Source organism: Saxophila tyrrhenica, assembly GCF_035928015.1.
Source record: "Saxophila tyrrhenica strain CCFEE 5935 chromosome Unknown scaffold_7, whole genome shotgun sequence".
NCBI classification, from domain to species: domain Eukaryota; kingdom Fungi; phylum Ascomycota; class Dothideomycetes; order Mycosphaerellales; family Extremaceae; genus Saxophila; species Saxophila tyrrhenica.
The window spans coordinates 1,116,220-1,134,420 of NW_027041739.1; the positions used below are offsets into that span (position 1 = coordinate 1,116,220).

At 55.0% G+C, this 18,201-nt stretch overlaps 5 protein-coding genes across 5 annotated transcripts; 3 read left to right on the forward strand and 2 right to left on the reverse strand.

Annotated features, from left to right (window-relative positions):
- Nucleotides 1-586: 586 nt before the first annotated feature.
- On the forward strand, nucleotides 587-1,631 carry LTR77_005163 (uncharacterized protein; the record flags this gene model as incomplete). Its single annotated transcript, XM_064802412.1, has 3 exons — nucleotides 587-669; nucleotides 747-940; nucleotides 994-1,631. 3 exons carry the CDS (start codon nucleotides 587-589, stop codon nucleotides 1,629-1,631), a joined length of 915 nt encoding a protein of 304 aa, XP_064659773.1.
- Nucleotides 1,632-3,673: 2,042 nt separating this feature from the next.
- Nucleotides 3,674-4,432, forward strand: LTR77_005164 (uncharacterized protein; the record flags this gene model as incomplete). The annotated part of the gene is made up of 1 exon (XM_064802413.1): nucleotides 3,674-4,432. One exon carries the CDS (start codon nucleotides 3,674-3,676, stop codon nucleotides 4,430-4,432), a length of 759 nt encoding a protein of 252 aa, XP_064659774.1.
- Nucleotides 4,433-4,555: 123 nt separating this feature from the next.
- On the reverse strand, nucleotides 4,556-7,841 carry SYG1 (Xenotropic and polytropic retrovirus receptor 1; the record flags this gene model as incomplete). Its single annotated transcript, XM_064802414.1, has 5 exons — nucleotides 4,556-5,300; nucleotides 5,354-5,715; nucleotides 5,769-6,006; nucleotides 6,060-6,297; nucleotides 6,356-7,841. 5 exons carry the CDS (start codon nucleotides 7,839-7,841, stop codon nucleotides 4,556-4,558), a joined length of 3,069 nt encoding a protein of 1,022 aa, XP_064659775.1.
- Nucleotides 7,842-8,259: 418 nt separating this feature from the next.
- Nucleotides 8,260-10,408, reverse strand: SPT8 (Transcription factor spt8; the record flags this gene model as incomplete). Its single annotated transcript, XM_064802415.1, has 2 exons — nucleotides 8,260-8,506; nucleotides 8,565-10,408. 2 exons carry the CDS (start codon nucleotides 10,406-10,408, stop codon nucleotides 8,260-8,262), a joined length of 2,091 nt encoding a protein of 696 aa, XP_064659776.1.
- A 1,041-nt stretch (nucleotides 10,409-11,449) lies between these two features.
- LTR77_005167 (uncharacterized protein) lies at nucleotides 11,450-15,059 on the forward strand (the record flags this gene model as incomplete). The annotated part of the gene is made up of 3 exons (XM_064802416.1): nucleotides 11,450-11,729; nucleotides 11,786-11,922; nucleotides 11,976-15,059. 3 exons carry the CDS (start codon nucleotides 11,450-11,452, stop codon nucleotides 15,057-15,059), a joined length of 3,501 nt encoding a protein of 1,166 aa, XP_064659777.1.
- Nucleotides 15,060-18,201: the final 3,142 nt, after the last annotated feature.

The window sequence follows — 18,201 nt, forward strand, 5'->3', positions numbered from 1 at the left end:
AGTCGAGACGACACCACGATCTGCAATTGGTTGTCAGATTCCAGAGCTTCGCCTCAATCGCTCGACGCCTTCAGCTGTGAGGACCCTGTGGCGGCGACACCTTCGAACAAAGCCGATCACGATTGCTGGGAATCCGGGCGGCTGTCCTTCTGACACACCCGGGGTGCTGCGGTTAGTAGAACAGAGGCACGCGTGTCTTTCGGAGGCTGCTGCAGGGCCAAGCAGCGAGCAGCCCAGTCATGTGGGCTAGAAACTCTCAAGTCGCTCGTTAGACCCCGTCTGTTAAAGGTAGGGTAGTCCCGTGCAGTCGGACCACGGCGACTATCAGATCCTTTGTTGTGTGCCTGCTATAATATTGCCGCATACCCACCCTCGAGCTCTCTCCCAAATAACATATTATCCTACAACACCTCTTCTCCTCATCCCCAAATCCGACTCGGTACCACATTCCAACAACCAAGCAACGTTCACGACCGTCCTCTGCACTTCGAAGCTCCCGCCAACGAGAACCCGCGAAATTCTCGGCTCCCCCCAAACCGTTTTCTCAAACTCCCCTGCGTGTTCCTGGTGCCCTGTGCGCACGCAAATGGCACTTTCTCCAGCGCCATCTACGCCGGTCGACAACATAGTGGAGAACCCCCAGGAAGACCTGTTAAATGCCTTGTCTGCGTACGTCCCTGCTCCCCGTTGCTCCCTCTCTTAGGCAACAGATACACAATGGGTGCGAGTGCTTACAGTGCGGGCAGGTTGCATTTTGGCGGGAAATACTCGGATTTGACGATCACATGCAACTACAGACAATGGGCGGTTCACAGAGCCATTGTGTGCTCGAGGAGCGGTTTCTTCGACGGCGCTTGCAGCAGTGGGTTTCTTGAAGCGGCGTCGGGTGATGTGGACCTGAGTGAGGACGACGAGGACGCTGTTGAGCAGATGATCCATTGTACGATTAAGCATTGTGTTTGTACTGTTCGACACAGGCTGACCTGACAATAGTCTTCTACCACCTCGATTACATGAGCCCGCAAGCGCCCAAGCCAATCACCATGTTCAGACACCGCGCACGTTCTTGCGCTCGACGCAGACTACCGAGAAAACTCGACCTCACGCACATCGAAGACCCTCTGCTCGCGCTAGCTGCGTGCTACGACCCTGAAGATGCTTCGCCAACATCACCAACGGATAGCCACCAGAGCTTCAGCCTATCGGAAGACAAGCCACAACTGCTCAGAACGAGGAGTAGCAGTGTACCATCACTTGCTTACGACAGTGAGAGCGATGAGGAGTCGAGCGACATCGACGAGCTACCCGAAGCCGAGCCCTCGCACCTCCTTCTTCATACGAGAGTCTACGCTCTCGCGGAGAAGTACGATATCCCATCGTTGAAGCAACTGGCAAAGAAAAAGTTCGAAATGGAAATGGCTTGCTACTTTGACTCGCCGGAGCTGGCGGAGGCTATCGAAGATGTATACTGCTCGACGATCGACTCAGATCGAGGATTGAGGGACGTTGTTATCGAAGCGTTCAAAGCACATCCAGAGCTGGAGAGCACGCAGGATGTGTACGCTGTCGTCCACAGCACGCCGACGTTGGAAAGGGAACTATGGAAGATCCAACGAGGGTTGCCTGTCTGAAGGATCTTGCTTGGGATGAGAGAACAACACTACCATACCGTCCAACTCGACGTTGGAGCGATCAGGCTGCGTCGCATTGCCAGGACCAGCCGCACTTCGAGAGCACATGTGCCGTCTGAGCGAACGAGATCGCCGACAGTTGCAAAGGCTGGTCCGTATGGGCAGCTGGCTGGAAGACGGCAGATTAACGAAGCCACAGAGCTCGGTTGTCGTTCGCATCAACCGGTACGGAGGACGGCAAGAGTACGGTCCGAATGGACGATGACTGAGCCGCATGAATTGTCGAGAGAGATGGAGGAGTAATAGAATCAGTGATACCCAATGAGACGACGTCTGCATCTAGCAGGTGTTTTGAACGCGAGAACGACCTGCCTTGTTACACACCCTCAAACAGTTTGTAAACATCATCAATCTTGGTCATATGATTGAACAGCCTCTCTTCATGCCGAAAAGGTATCCTTGGCATGCACGACATCTGCCGCTGCTTCCGATCTGGATGGCGGATAAGTGTGTACACCGCACTCGCTTCGCTATGGTGAAGTCGAAGTCTGAAATGGTCTCGTGAGCGTCTGGCCCTCACACCTTTTGCTGCACCCCACAGTGGACTCTGAAGAATCGACCGTGGGGAAGAAGCTTGATTGGTGGGGTGTAGAACAGCCGGACAAACACCGATTCTACCGCCTTGATTCTTTCGCCCAGTTTGGACGGTCATGAAGTAGTCGCTTCGTAGCTCGTTCGCACCTGCCTTGGACCCGCAGACCTCCGGATCCCCATCGTGAGGCCGCGCGGTGGCTAGCGAACAACCACGCCTACTCACTGGATCTGACATCTCAGCAAACTCGCGTGTCAGATTGTCGAGTTCAGTGTCGATCCCCACCATTCGCTAGCACATGGCAGAGCCTGGACTTTCGCTTACGTGCATGACCACGCTTATGGAGGTGTGCCGGCTCGAGAGCTGACGACTCGTGTCGAAAATGGCGCGAATCTGCTGAGCAGCATTCCTTCTGATGGAGGGAGATGTCGTCCAGGAGTCTGGACAGCGATGCTGTTTGACTGGACTTGGAATCAAGTGATGGTCGATTGGTGCTTGAAGTTAAAGGCAAACCGAATACGATATCACCTCAGCCTTGCGAACTCTAACAAGCGGAGAGCAGTCCGGTTCCTGCTGAGAGTGTCTAGAAGCTCCCCAATAGGATCTGGTCGGTAGTTCGCTTCTTGATGGTCGCTTCTTCTGGTTCCGCAGTCTGGATCAGGGAGGATGGCGTGCTATCGAGTCTCCGTAGACTCTCAGGTAATACAGCTCATCCCCTACTTGGAATGTTAGTCTGGAGAACTTTGAGCATCCGCGGAAAGTCATCGAGCAAGAGTGCGTGCTGTCACACGATACACATGGCCAGATGCCCCTGCAATGGAGGACATGGTCTCACTTCTGGAATAGTCTTAGACGTCTATCGGGCCAGCCTTGAGCCTTAGAGAGGGCTGGCGGAGCATCTTCTCGCTGTGGCCATGTCCGGGCTTTGAAGTTGTCTTGTATCCAGAAAGGGGGGTCTCCATTTGAGCAGTTGGCGGAGATTTAATCGACGTACGCCAAAGAACTTCTTGCCAATTCCCTAAACATTGCTAGAAACATGGCGTATGCCGATTGTCGTAAGCATCGTGCTTTCATCTCAAGGTTATTGGTGTGATGTCGTCTAGTTGACAGGAATCCCTCGAAGTCCAGGCACCGGCGCAAGGATCTCATGGCGAGCTGAGAGGCAGGTCTGTTGGCAGCCTCCTCACAACGGTCAACCACGACGGCCTTCCTTCAATATCGTTCTTCAGTTCTCAGCGCTGGCAGAAGAACGGTCCTGCACTGTTTCGTCGTGACAAAATCAACCAAGTCCCAATTTAACACAAGTATCTTGTGGCGGTGTTTCGACTGGTGTCCTCAACAAGCTGGAGGAACTCGATCGGTATTCTATCTTCAACAGGACCCTCGCAGAGTGCATCCTACGAAAAGGCTTCTGTGCGTACACAGTCAAGGCCATCAACGAGATCAGAACATGGCAACAAGTCCTCGCTGCCATCTCATCGAACTTCCAGCAGAACTCAGGCTACGAATCTACGAGTATGCCCTCGCACCAACAGGTAGCCTCTTCCTCACCAGCAACCGTGATTACCGTTACCAGGTCGAACCAACCATCTCCCCAGCTCTACTCGCCACGTGTCACCAAATCCACCACGAAGCATCCTCCATTCTGTACGAACAGAACTCCGTCTGCATCAAACTAGACGTCACCGACAACTCCTTCCCCATCATCTCAAGCTCCCGCCTCCCACAGCGCGTGCTCGAGAAGCTGCAGCACATATGTCTAATCCTAGACGGCTGCGGCGCAGTAGGCGCCAGCCCTTCGTACGCAGACGTCGACTGGACTGCTCTCACCGCTCTCGTGTCGTTGAAGACACTGCGTCTGACTCTGCTGGCCGTCGGCTTGCCCTGTCATCCCGTGTGGAAGCATGAGGATTACTTCGCAGGAGTGAACAGGTACTGCCAGGATCTTGTGAGGGAGGTCATCGAGCGGGTCCCGGCTGCGACGAACATCTATTACGGCACTGAGGAGGGTTCGATAGAGCGGGATATTGCGTCAAGACTGGTAAATGCGCCTCCGATCTCTCATTATCCGGCCGGTGAGGTTGACGAAGAGACTTTGGCTATAGCTGTGTCGACTTTGGAGGCAGAGCCGGGGAGCAAGTCTGGTAGCGTGGCGAAGGTCTTTGGTGATTCTGATGTTGAAAGGGTGGTGTCGTTTCAAAGGTGGTAGCCTGGGGCTGTGGTGCGGCAATGACGCAGGTTGGTCGCTCATACACCAAAGCGAAGGCGAAGAAGGGCAGGAGCATCGACGGTGTCAAGCGCAGCGGAAAAACGTTTAGCATTGCAGCGAGGTCTACGCGCCACGATCACTATCCTCCTCCTCCTCATCATCCTCGTCGTCCTCCGAATCACCCTCCACAACAGCCGCAGGCCGTCTCCGCTCGTAGTCCTGATCGTGAGCGTTCAGAACAGCACTGCCAACCCTCTTCAACGCTCTCGTGACGGGAGAATCCTGCTGCACTTGCTGCCCCCGTCGTCTGACCGTCGATGCCGCTGTCGAAGGATGACGCTCAAGCTGCGAACTGGTAGTAGTAGCCTCCGCTTCTTCAGGCGTCTCAACCAGATCGTCCATCCGTTCGGCGACTTCGTCCGGACGGGCAGTAGACAATCTAGCACGCTGGGGCTCGGGATACGGCAGATCCGTTTGCTTGATCGCGCGGTTCTTTTCGACGTTGGTGCAGTGTTCGTTCTCGACCCGGAAGATGACCCAGACGCCTCTCCGTAATATCTCAAGGAAAGCGATCATGAAGCTGATTATGCTTGAATGCTGGACCTGATAGTCGCGCGGGAAGATGACATAGCCAAGCCAGACGAATCGAAGAATCGCGTCCTGGACCATGGCAGCGTAGTACCACCACTTGTGCTTGCGGTAGGCCAGTGTTGGTCTGAGCGAGCGGGGCGATAGCGACCAGTCGTTGAAGATGTCCCATAGAAGGCAATAGATGCTGTTGATCGATGCGCAGGCGATGAAGAGGCCCTTGAGGTGGTCTGACTCCTCATTCAGGCGCCACAGACTTAGCGTCATATATTGCAGGATGCTGGTGATGGTCAGCTTCGTTGTGGGCGCATGAACATTGGTCTTGAGACTCACGTGAAAGAGTATTTGCCCATGTTCGCCAAGTGAGGGTACCAATTCCAGGTGTCCCGATATCGCCTGGCGCACTGCAGCGCTCGCCAAATCCCAGGCAGGGCGCTGAAGAAGCCAAGGAGTCTGCTGTTACCACTGTTGCACTGTCCAGGGCTGTTCCAGCCCTTGGCGTAGAGGCAGAAGAACAGCTCGATATTCCCCATGGCGTACGTCTGCGAGCAGAACATATCGCCGAGGAAGAAGTCGCGGAACTCGACAGAGTACACTCCGGAGAAGAGCAGTCGCCATAGTGTTATCGAGAGCCATTTGCGAGAGCGTGAGTAGAAGAAGCCAGATACTGGTGCGAAGAGTAGAAAGACGGAAACCTACGTTCACGTCAGCGAGTGGATCTGCTCGGTTGGGTGGTGTCTTTGCATACGCCGACGAGCAAGACCGGCCAGTACAGGTATAAGGCATCGTCAGCCATCTCGCTGAAGTTGATGCACATGCAAATCCCAAGCATGCAAGCCAGCACTGACGGCAGTTCTGACACCTGACGCCAGTTGACAAGGGTGCGGTTGTCGAGCTCAAAGATGAAAGGGTAATTGACGTGGAACTGCTCAAAGACCCAAGCATCCAGGATGAACAGGAATGAGAGCATCAGAAACGCGAAGTAGCTAAAGCACCGTGAGCAGTGGTCGCAAGGAGGTGAATAAGGTTGCAGACTCACCCGCCATAAATCTGCAGCAAATACGAGATCTCCGTCTGCTTCTTCGAGCCGTCGGACATTCCATAGTATTCGATCGCGGCATACACCAGTCCCGTGATGCCCATAGAGAAGCCGATGCCTTGCAGCATACCAGCGCGATACATGGAGCCGCTGTAGTCTGAGGCTCTGACAGGCTTGGCTCGAAGCTTGCTGACTGCGAGTTTGCGGTTGCCCCTCTCGAAGTAACGAGCGTACAGATCTATTGACTACTTTCAGCAACTTTCACTGGTTCTGCGTGAGCAAAGCCCTGGACTGACCTTCTATGTCTTGCATTAGCCGGTCAGGCAGCTCCGAGATCACGAAATGAGCTCCATTGACCTTCTCGCCCATGTAGTCATTCTGCAGGGAGGTTCGCTTCTGCTCATCGGGCGTGCTGAGTGAGACACTCTTGTTATACTTTTTGCTGATCTTCCGGAAGGCGGTGCGGTTGACCATACTGTACGATTTCAAAAGCTCGAGACCGCGATACAGCTCCTGGAAGGCAGACTTGAGCTTTCGCTTTGCAGCACTATAAGGGACGTCGTGATTTCTTCGTACGTAGTCCTGCTCAGCCGTCGAGCGAGGCTCGTCTTCTGCATTCACCGCTGGTAAGGACGGCGTAGCAAGGCTTGCCATGTATCGTGAGGTCTTGCCAATTTTGCGCTGTCCGATGTTTGCCACCGTGGAGACGTGTCGATGTCCATTTGGCTTTTGCTGGGCTTGTTTGAATTTGACATCTTCCAGCCGTTGGTCTCTCATTGTGTGCAACTGAGAGCGGAGGATTGTCAAGCGATCCGTGGATTCGTCCTCCTTTGACTTGTAGAATTCTTCAATCTTGCGCAGCTCCTTATCCAGGAAGAGGAAGAACTCGGCCATTCTAAAGTCAAGATCTCGATGCTCTTCCAGAGGTATTTCTTGACCACCTGGCTGGTCGCGGGCATTGTGGTCACGATTGAACCAGAAGATCCGTGTGGCCAAAGGGCGGACATCTGACGCTGAAGCTGAGCGGTGAGGTTGTCGTGCAAGGAGGTTTTGTAGACGAGAAGGCAGGGTGGAAGAACCTCTTTTCTGCGTTGGTGCGGCCTCTCTAGCGGCGAAGTCATGGCTATCGCTTTGTCCTGGATGACGTGCCTGGGGATTTGCGACCCTCGTTCTTTCTGGCGAAGGCGGCTGGACATCGCCAGGGCTGACACTGTCGTACTCTGGGTCGCTTGCCCGTCCAATTGACAAGTCCCTAGGTTGCTCTTCTTTGGTGAGATCGGGGTTCAGGCTGGGCATAGGGAGGTCCAATGTCGAAGCAGGACGTAGCTCAGCGCGTGAGCTGCCAGAGTCCTGGCTCGGACGGGGAGGGCTACCGAGTATGCTGCCATATCTTTGCATCCGTGGCTCGCCATTCGCGCGAAGAGGACTGCGCTCGTTCACCCGTCCTGTTCGGGTTTGCGTCGTGACATCTCCAACATCTCCCTCCCCGGGCGAAAGGGGGAACTGGTTCGTGACAGCTTCACTCCTGCTCCGCTGTAGCTTCAACGGCGCATCGCTGTCCTGCCCATCTGGAAACTTCAACAGCGCCCTGACCGGTGCATCCCTGAAGCTATTGAACGGCGACGTCCGGTCCGTCAAGCGCGTCAACACCGGCGACCTTGCCTCCACCGCCCGTATGGCTCTCTGGACCGCCTTGAGCTTCTTCTTGCCCTGCTTGTAGTCGAGGTACTTGCTCTTCCACTCCGGCACCGCATTCTCATCGAGCTCCTTCGCGAACTTCATCGCCTCTGAACCATCTCAGCAGGAAGCAACTTGGGCTCGTGGACGCGTTGGCTGGCATTGTTGGAAATACCAAGGATCGCTTAAAAAGAAGAGGCGCATGGTTCGAGTGCTGTCCAGACCAGGATTTCCAAGCCGGCGCTCGGAGCCTTCTCCATTCAATGGCACCTGTCACGCACGTGGCTCTGATATACCTCTTCCCTGCGCCGAACGGGTGGGGACGAGGGATTGAGCGAGGACGATAAGCAATTGAAAGTTGTTCAGAAGGTGAAACTCTACTGGATGAGCTATTGATGGTTGGAAATAATTTTTGCAGTAGCCGTACAGTATGTTGGGTATCACAAGCCGGTAAAACTCATCCGACACGCCAGTTGCACCGTACAGCCACCCATCCCATGCCGATGACCACGTTCGACAATGCTCACTTGTGCCAGACACCAGCAGCATCTTGGACGCCAATCTCGTAACCAAGTAACACCTCCGTCCCAGCCGTGCTCTCCCAGCCTCTGTTGCCAGCGGTCGACAGCATGAATCTACAAGTAGGATCGACATACACCGAGCTGATTACACCTCCTCGATGGCCAGGTATGATGGTGAAAGGCACGGTCCGATGTCGACTGGCTTCCGATTGTTGTAGGTCGTATATGCGGAGGATGTCCTGAGAGGCACTGAGGCACAATGTCAGTACACTGTTTCGAGTGAGCAGCTGGATGGGTTGATTCTTACCAAACAAGATGCCGCCCATTCGGCATACTCCTAACCGCATACACTGCTCCGCTACCCTGCTGAAAGCGAAACACTCGCTCAGGCTTGCCTCTATCCGACCCCAGCTTATGGATGGAGTACTCGTCAACAGTGTTGTTCCTCCGTCCAGCGTAGAACGAGTTGCCATCTGGGCTCCAGCATGCACCAGTGCACCAAGGTGGCGTACCACCGTAAGGCGCAATGGTAGCGATGGGCGATGGTACTCGGCGGTCCCAGATACGTATGCTGCCGTCAAAGGAGGCATCTAGAAAGGTGGACCCAGACTGCGGTGGAAGGTCCGTGGACTTTGACTCGTTCGTTGCTGGTGCTGTAAGTGGTTCTTCGCCATGTGGGAGCGAGCTGATGCCGTTTGGCTCGGCGTTCGCTGCGGCTGGGGAGGCTGGCTCGTGAGCAGATTCTCCGTTCGCTGTGGGTGCGTTGTCAGGCTGTCCGTTCGGAAGCTGCTCGCTGGTCGTGTCAGCCAAAGGTGCGTCTGCATCTGCGTCCATGGTAGTTGGCGGCTGAACCGCTTCAGGAGCCTGGACAGGTCCGCCGCTACCCATTCCAGCCATGTCAATATCGTCTTCCGCTGGTAGCTGGGGCGGCCCACTCTCTTCGAGACCATCTTGCAGTGCCCTGGTCAGTTCGTCATCGGCATCATCAAAGGTAGGCCCGCCGCCAACTCCCGCCGTATCATCCCCGAACAGCGAGTTGTGGTCATCGCCGAAGAGGCTACTCGGTGAGCCAGCTGCATCTTCTTCGCCACCTCGCATGTCCATACCGTTGGACAAGCCATTCGTAAGTGGCCGATCAGCGTTGTTGCTGGAAAATGTGTCGAGCGACTCGTGAGTCGGCTCCGTTACCTCAGGGATAGGGACGTCGCTCAGAGGTCGAGGTTCGATGGCACTAATTTGACCACCACTTCCTAAGAAGCTCCGCTTGACTTTTCCAGTCTGAAGATCCCAGTCGTGGATGTTCTTGTCCCAGCTGCCAGAAAGAAAGCTTGCCTCGTCTTGCGACAATGATAATACAGACACAGCATTAGTGTGCTCCTTCATGGTCGTGATCTTCGTTCCGGCTTGGTGACGGCATGTCTGTAGATTAATCCCTCCACTCTCTAGTCCGGACAACAGCCAGACAGCTTGGTGCTGTACAGCCAGCGAGTAGACTGGACTGGTCCACTTGCTCTCGTCAGACTGACTTGGTGGCGTGCGCACTGGGCTCTCTTCATTCTCCCAGTACGTGACCAGACTGCCAGCCTTCATCACGCTATCCACAAACGGGTGCTTCTGGGCGACAGTAAGTGGCACCTTGCCATTCGCTGTCTCAACCCAGTTGTACATGCGCACATAGCCATCGCTGCCTCCGCTGAATACCCAGCGCATGTCTGGTGTTGCGGTGACCGCGTTGATGGAGGTGCTTTGCGGGGCGGCCATGGTTGGGACGATGTCGTATGCTTGCGCAATCAGCGCTTCTGGCCGCGTGGGAGGTATGAAGGTTGATGGACCGTTGGAGCTATATGGCGATCGTCGCGGGGAAGGCGAGGTCAAGACAACTTCTGGGTTTTGCTGACTGTCCATGGTTGACGAACGTTGTGTCTGACCGATTCGCTGCGACGGTGACTGTTCTGTTCTATCTTCGTCGTCATCATCCTCACCCTCGCCATCATCATTATCCTCATCTTCATCGTCCTCCCCGCCCTCATCGTCCTGGCCTTGGTCTTGATCTTGGTCCGCATCGTTCGCGTCCTCCATTTCTTCATCCTCGTTCTCGAACTCGTCCTGCGAGTTGACGGCCGCGTCTGCATCATCGTCAAGCGTGGCCATGGCGTTTCAAATGGCCGTATGCCCAGATGCGCTATACAGTATACGTCGTCTTGAGAAGATACTGGCGGCCAGGCGTAGAGCGCTCATCCAGGATCAATTGCAGCTGAGGTACCTCTCCGACGTCGTTCCCAGCTGTCCAGCGGCATTTGGCGAAGGCACGTGGGTCGAGCGGTTCAAGTGCTTACCACCGCTGTTCATCTGATTCGCATGTCCTGCTCCCAGCGTGCAGCACAGCACGTTTTCAGGTGAGGTCTCCCAAGATCTGGGGGAAGGCTAAGGTAGCCAATCGGCTGCACTCCACTTTAGCGACAACTCTAATCGCGTCGCCTTGAAGGGGTTAGCGTGTTGCGGCTTCCTTGACTTCCAGTTGCATCAAAATGTCTCTCTCTTCTTTCTTCTGGTGCCACTTCATCTTGAATTTCATGCATCGTCTGCGGCTTGGCCATGCATCCACGCGACGCGCATTCGGCACTGTGCATGTCAGTAGACTTCAGGGGAGACAAGCGAGCATGCCCTCTGGACAGGGTACGCAAACACGATGGATCACACGCAATGGCAGGCCTCGCACCATGACGCGTCCGGGTGGTTGCATATGGACCGCGGGCATGGTTCTATTGCAGATGAAGCAGGGGCTGGCCTTCTTTTCCGCTTGTTTCATGCGCCACGTCCATGTTGTTTGCTAGGTGACACGAAACAGCAAGTCGGGCAGCACACGGTAGGTAGGTGGGGTGGGAGGGCGCAGAGCTGCTAGCACGTGCAGGTGTGACTGTCACGCCGTTACAACTCTTACATCCCTAAGTCTTCCACTCACCTCTTCTCCTCGACAAAAGCTGGCTCTGGAGCTCTCTCCCGTCGGTGTACTCGCGGCATCTGCAGGCGTCAGCTCGAGAACGCTTCGAGCACGTGGGCCGCGCCTTCTTTTCTGAGCGACTTCCGCAACTTCCGCAACTTCTTCGACCTCACGCAAAGTTCTGCCTCACTGCTTTTCTTGTCCAACACCACACCCAGCACATTCTCTGCGGCGACATCGCCTCACCAACCATGAATGAGAACCTTACGGAGCGCTTCGGCCGCTCTAGAAGGGGGCCTCATCAGGGCACAGAGCAGGTCGAAATCTGGATCGTGCCGCCTCAGCTGAATAAGAACGTGAGCAAGTACTATGAGGACGCTGAGTCACCAGCGGATGGCGGCTCGTGGCTTCGTCTTCCTGCGATTCCTACCTCAAGCGAACTTCTCGACCTTAACACCGGCGACGATTCTGACAGCTTGAACAACGTGGAGATCGCCACGAATCGGCCAAGAGGAGCGTGGGACTCAAAGGGCAAGTGCTCGCTACACCTCTTCTCCACGTTGCAAATACTGACTGAGCTCATGTAGAGGATTACCTTGGCGCTCATTATGAGCTGCTCCGCGAAGATGCCGTCCGGCCACTACGTGAAGCTGTTCAGCGGGTGAAGTTCTCTCCGCAGTCGAAGGAAGACGCCTTCAATGGCAGCATTGGAATTTACGAAAAGGTGAGACTTCGCCACCCCCAGACCAATGAAGCCTGTGCTAACTACTTGTGCAGGTCCACATCTGCTCTGTCAAATGCTCGCCAAGGGGCATTGCGATCAGAGTGACGTTCTCTCTCTTCAGAGCCGGCAAGAAGATCTTATGGGAGCAGTCCAAACGCCTCATATCCGGCAGCCTTGTAGTCTTAACACCCGCCGATGACCAATTCAAGACCAAGGCCATCGTCGCAACAGTCGCAGCTCGGCCGTTGGACGGGCTACGCCTCAACCCTCCTGAGATCGACCTGTTCATCGCTCGCGCCGAGGAGTCCGAGATCGACCCTGCAAAAGAATTCTGGATGATCGAGCAGCGCGGGTCCATGTACGAAGCTGACAAGCATACGCTGTTGGCACTACAGCGGATGATGAAAGAGCCATTCCCTCTGCAAGAACACCTGGTCAATGTGAAGCGTCAGATCTCCGCCCCAGACTATGTCAGTCAAAGACCACAAATGGACATGACAGCAGTCCTCACCAACAACAGGCACGAAACGTACGAGAATGTCGACGTTCTGCACAACTGGCCAACCCAACCCCACAGTGAACTGGATGCATCACAGCTGGCTGCACTTCGCCGCGTGCTCACCAAACGCCTTGCTGTCATTCAGGGACCTCCCGGCACCGGCAAGACACACATCTCCGTGCAAGCCATCAGGATCATGCTGGAAAACCGTAACAAAGATGACCCACCTATCGTCATTGCATGTCAGACAAATCACGCGGTCGACCAGCTTCTCAACCACATCGCACAGTTCGAGCCCGACTTCATTCGCCTTGGCGGAAGGTCGAAAGACAAGGGCATTATCAAAGCTCGCACGCTGTACGAAGTCCGCAAGCTCATCAATGAGAACCCGCTTGCCGGGTCACGTGGTCCGCAGGCACGCAAGAAGATGAGGGATCTGGTCAAGCAGTTCAAAGTGTTGCTCTCACCTCTCGAAGCCAGCAAGCAGCCACTCAATGTTTCTCTTCTGGTCGCTTTTGGCATCATCACTGAGAAACAAGCCGACTCGCTTACAGACGGAGCATCGCAATGGGTGCAAAGTACGCAAGACACTCATGGCAACACCCTGTCGCCATTTCAGGTCTGGTTGGGCAGGAGTCTCATCGTAGTGCCACCAAAGCAAGCGCAAGAGGACTTTGGTTTCGACTTCGAAGAAGCTGACCTTGAGTTTGAGCAACTGAAAGACCTCGAAGCGGAGAATGCGAACAAGGATGACGACTTCGAGGATCTCAAGGGCGAATCGTTCGCGATAGCCGACAACTTCACCTGTCGCGAGACTCCTGGCGTGACAAAGGCGAAGTTGCAGCAAGCACTCGCCGAGAGAGACATGTGGCAGATTTCAGAGGCCATACGACCTTCTGTCTACCGTCACTTCCAGGCGGAAATGAAGAGAGTTATTCTTGCCGGCTTCCGACAGAAGGCCGCGAAGTATGACCAGCTGGCGGAGCAGCGACGCATCGGCTCCTTTGAAGAATATGAAAGGATCTTGAAGAAGCAGAAGATCATCGGCATGACCACCACTGGCCTCAGCAAATACCGCGGTCTGCTTGCGTCTCTCCAGCCCAAGATCGTGCTCATCGAAGAAGCCGCAGAAGTCCTTGAAGCGCCCGTCTTGGTTGCCTGCCTGCCTTCCTTGCAACATCTAATCCTGGTCGGAGATCACAAGCAGCTGAGGCCTCACTGCAACGTGAAGCAACATGAAGACAAGCCATTCTACCTCAACGTCTCTCTTTTCGAACGACTTGTGAACAACCGCCTCGACTTCGACGTACTCTCGAAGCAGCGCAGGATGATTCCGGAGATTCGTCGTCTGCTCCAACCTATCTACAAGGATGTCATTAAGGACCACGCCTCTGTCCTTGATCCCGCCAAGCGCCCGCCCGTACCCGGTATGGGTGGCATCAATACCTGGTTCTTCACCCATGAGTGGAACGAGCAACGTGATGAGCTGAGCTCGGCCTACAACCCAATGGAAGCTGAGATGATCGTTGGCTTCGTCAAGTACCTCATGTATAACGGTATGGACAGCAAACAGATCACTCTGCTGACATTCTACAATGGTCAGCGCAAGAAGTTGCTCAGCGAGCTGCGCAGTGACCCGTACCTCAGGCTCCACGCGTTCAACGTGGTGACCGTCGACTCATACCAGGGAGAAGAAAACGACGTCGTCATACTGTCTCTGGTGCGCAGGAATTCTCAAAATCAGATTGGTTTCTTGAACATCGACAATCGTGTTTGTGTCGCCCTATCTCGTGCGAAATGTGGCTTCTACCTCTTTGGAGATGCCAGGCTTCTCTTCGAGTCTTCGAAGACATGGAACAAGGTCATTAGCACCATGGCAAACAAAGGCCAAAAGTCCGATCGACTTCAGGTTGAACCAGCCAGCCGCCTCGATGCACATCTTCCAGTCTGCTGCACGAACCACGATCAAATCACCTTGCTCAAGGATCCAGGAGACTGGACGAATATCGACGGTGGCTGTGAGCAGAAGTGCAGTGGGACGTTGCCGTGTGGTCACGACTGTCCGCTTGCTTGTCATCCATTCTCGCATGAGCAGGTCAACTGCCCCGAGACCTGTGGGAAGCCTTTGACCTGCTGCGGCCGTCCGTGCAAAGCTCAGTGTCAAGACGCATGCGTCTGCAAGAGCTGCCGGAGTCAGAATCAAACGGTTGACGACTCTGCCGGCTCGCTTGTTGGCTGGGGTGGTGGCAGTGGCAGTGGCCGCGGCGGACCTGTACCGCGCTCCGAAGCCAATGCCTGGACCAACTTCGCGAAGGAGGAAGAGCCCCGCTACCACGCGGAGGTTGCGTCAATCAACGCCTCCAGACGCAACTGTGCCGAGAAGGAGAGCCGCCAGCAGTCCGCTCCTCTTTCTGATCTGTCTAATGCGAACACGATGAAGCAGCTTTCATTGGAGCTTGAGAAGGCCGCGCTTTCACCAGCACTGACAGGTCCGGCGCCGATGCTAGTTACGGTTGAGGACAAGTCTGCCGATCCAGAAGAAGGCAGGAAAGTCTTGATGATGGAGGAAGAGCAGGGGGGAGTGGCCGTAGCAGGACACTCGAAGGATTGGTCGAAGGAGGGAAGCTTGCTCGACTGAAAGGTTGCGATTGGAACGATTCTGGATCATGAGCATGGACAGGATTGGTATGGGCTGCGTTGCTGGTTGTTGCCAGAAGCTGAGGTGGAATTGTACGAGGGCAAGGAGATCGCTGATGCTGATGATGATGATGAAAAGACTGTCTTACTATGAACCGCTACTTCTTGACGGCCGATGAATGAGTGCATGACAACAACGAAAGTTGCTGGTGTTGTGTCCGCGGAACATGGATCTTGGACGAGTGGTTGCCCGACTGTTGGAACGGCGCATGCGCAGCAGAACCGCTTCTCAGATAGACATGGAAACGCTTTTCCTTCATTGATCTTCCGCACCTGCGCTGTGATGCAGATTGCTTCCGACAAGAAAGTGACAGGTCTCAGAAGAGTACTGCGCTGAAGACAGTACTCCGTTCATCTCGTACGAATTACGCACGATCACGATCGACTTCACGAAAGAGCGAGCTTCGCCGCGAAGGAGCCTCAACCATCATAACCATGTAGACCGATGAGCATGCGACACTAATGCTGGTCTGACGAAGTCAGGTTGCTTCCGGCATCGAGCGGTGCATTTGACAGGCATCATCGTTGCTGCTGTGCAGCCGCTGCAACGAAGTAATTGCGTGCATCAATTGTTGGTCGGTTGAGTACGAAAGTGAGGTTACTTCGGTGGCAAGGCACTGGATTTGTGAAGCCCTAACGCTGCTTCAGCGCCACGGGTGAAGTTGCTGTACGAGAGTGTTTTTCAAGCTGAGGACGGACGCAAACGGATGGCCACATCATTCAATCGTCAAAGTGGCGTGAAGTGGATATGAGAGCGGTCTTCTAATGTTGAGTTGTTATTGCAGGAACTTCTGGCTGCAGGGGCGCGGGCAAAGATTACTGATACTTGCAGATATGGCGGGATCGGCGGCATGTGCTCGCCCTCGTGCGGTCGGCGTGCTGGGAGCCTGCGTCGATGCATGTAGAGTCATTCAGCTGGACTGGCCTTGTGAGAGTCAAGATTTCGAGTGACTGTGGTGAAGGGCCCTTTGATCGGTTGAACATCCGTTCTGTGGCGTAGAATCGACCTCTTCGCGAATGAGGCTCTGCTGGACACGAAGACTGGCGCAAGTCCGGACGTTCCGAGTGTTTCTTTTGCCGCCGTTTGTTGGCGGAGGTAATGAGGGCATTGCAACAGTTGCCGGACGCATGTGGCGAGAGCCTTTCGGATCGTTGCTAGAGATTGCTTGCAGCCCAGCCAGTAAGGCAGCATAGTTGTCGACGATTGCATCGGAGTGACAGGATCACCATCTAGATTGAGCTCAAGGCGCATATGTTGATATGCAGAACCCGCCAACCTGTGGATGCTCGAGCACCGTCCAACCTGGTTGTTATGCAGGCGTCGCGGCATCGTGCCGGCGGCTGGGTGGATACGAACCGTCGATGCAGGCAGAAGCCATGCCGCGTCGTCCGGAAGAGTGGGCTGGCTGGGAGTGCAGATGTCTTGCAGATGCTCTTTTGTGGGCGGGCGGGACGTTCATCCATGTGCCCCGCCGATGGCTTCTTGAATTTGATAGTCTCGAGTACGATCGCCGAGTGTTCACCGGTTTGTCTCCAGTCCAGGAAGACCCAAGATCCATGCAGTCGAGATGTGCTAGCCTTTTCCAGGTACTGCGAATCTGCAGTGCAGCGTCACGTAACTGGAACCTGCAGCAGGGTTCCCCAGGCATGGCGCAGGAGGGCATGGACACGATCTGTGCCAGCATCCAACAGAAGTGATTCAATGCTGAGAGCTGATTGACGGGAGTTTTTGGGAATAGTAGCACATCTGCACCCCGAGGAGCCGACCTAGTGCATTGGACTGCGTGGGTCGGAATACTTTTCAGATCTCAACTCTACCAGGCCGTCGGGCCAGTGCACGTTTACTGCACCAGTCCACGCAAGCCAGATCGATTAGATGTGTCCAAGCAGAGATCAGGACGCTGCATTGCGCCATCATGGCGACGTCGGTGTGACCGAAGCCATTGCTTGAGTCTGAGGCCGTACCTGCGTCGGGGGTGTCGGGAGGCAGCAGCCAGTGTGGCATGAGGTTGCACGGTACCTGCGAACGACCACTCCGAGTTCGTTGCGTGTAACACAAATGAGCGCCGTGAGCGCCACGGATGGCTCATGAGATCGTGGAGATGGAGGGCCTCAGATTGCCGGGGGATCGTGGCCATGGCCTCGGGTTCAAGGATTACCAGGTCATCGGATGGACTGCCACGACTGCTTCCTTCGCGCTGTGGTTGCAAGCCTTCTGAGTGGGTGGCAGCATTAGCCTGATTCACAGGATCGGACCTACTCAAGATGAGGCGCCGCACGCTGCACTCAAGCGATCATAGCTCCGGGCCGAAAAATGACAGGTCGTTTTGGCAGACGAAGCGCAGCCACGCCAACTGTCGATCTAGCCAAGCAGATCCAGAGGGGCAATTAGCATTGTCTACATTAAGTTAGCTACGCGAAAACGAAAGCCAGGGCTGCCAGGGCATGGGACAGTGTTCTATTCGTCTGGCTCGGGTGGCTGCCATCGCCTCTGCGCTTCGTCTCGAGACCTGGACGAAGGCCAATGATGAGCGGGGAACAAGTAGTGGCTAACGACCGGACGGATATGATCGGCCTCGTTGCCGTGATCGGGATCAAGGCTTTAGGGTTTGGTTTTAGTGGTTGCGCTCGCGCTCGACGACATCGAAGATCAATGTCTCGGTCCTAACATTCTGGCGGTCATTGATTCCTTCCAGCTTGATATTGATAGTAGAAGATCATCCCGTTGTCTAGACCAGCGAATCGTCAACATAGAGCGAGTAAACGGCCGCTGCAATGATTTGAGATTCTATCGACAGGGGTCAGATTTGAGTACTTAGTTCGGAGATCTCCTGCAAGTCCCGAACCGCCTAGTAGCGGATCCCGATGCACCGGGTGGCTTATACCGCCAGCGGCCCGCTCAGATCGATGGACAGGGGTGCTCTGCGTGGTGATCGTGCAACGCCACGCAGCACCCACGAATAGCAGTATCGACGCTCGTAGCCTGTGGGTTGTTTCACTCCTTCTCGTCTAACTTTCGTTTGGGGAAAGGTGCGTTGCGCCTCACTTCAATAGATCGCATATTCCATGGCGAATGAGGAACC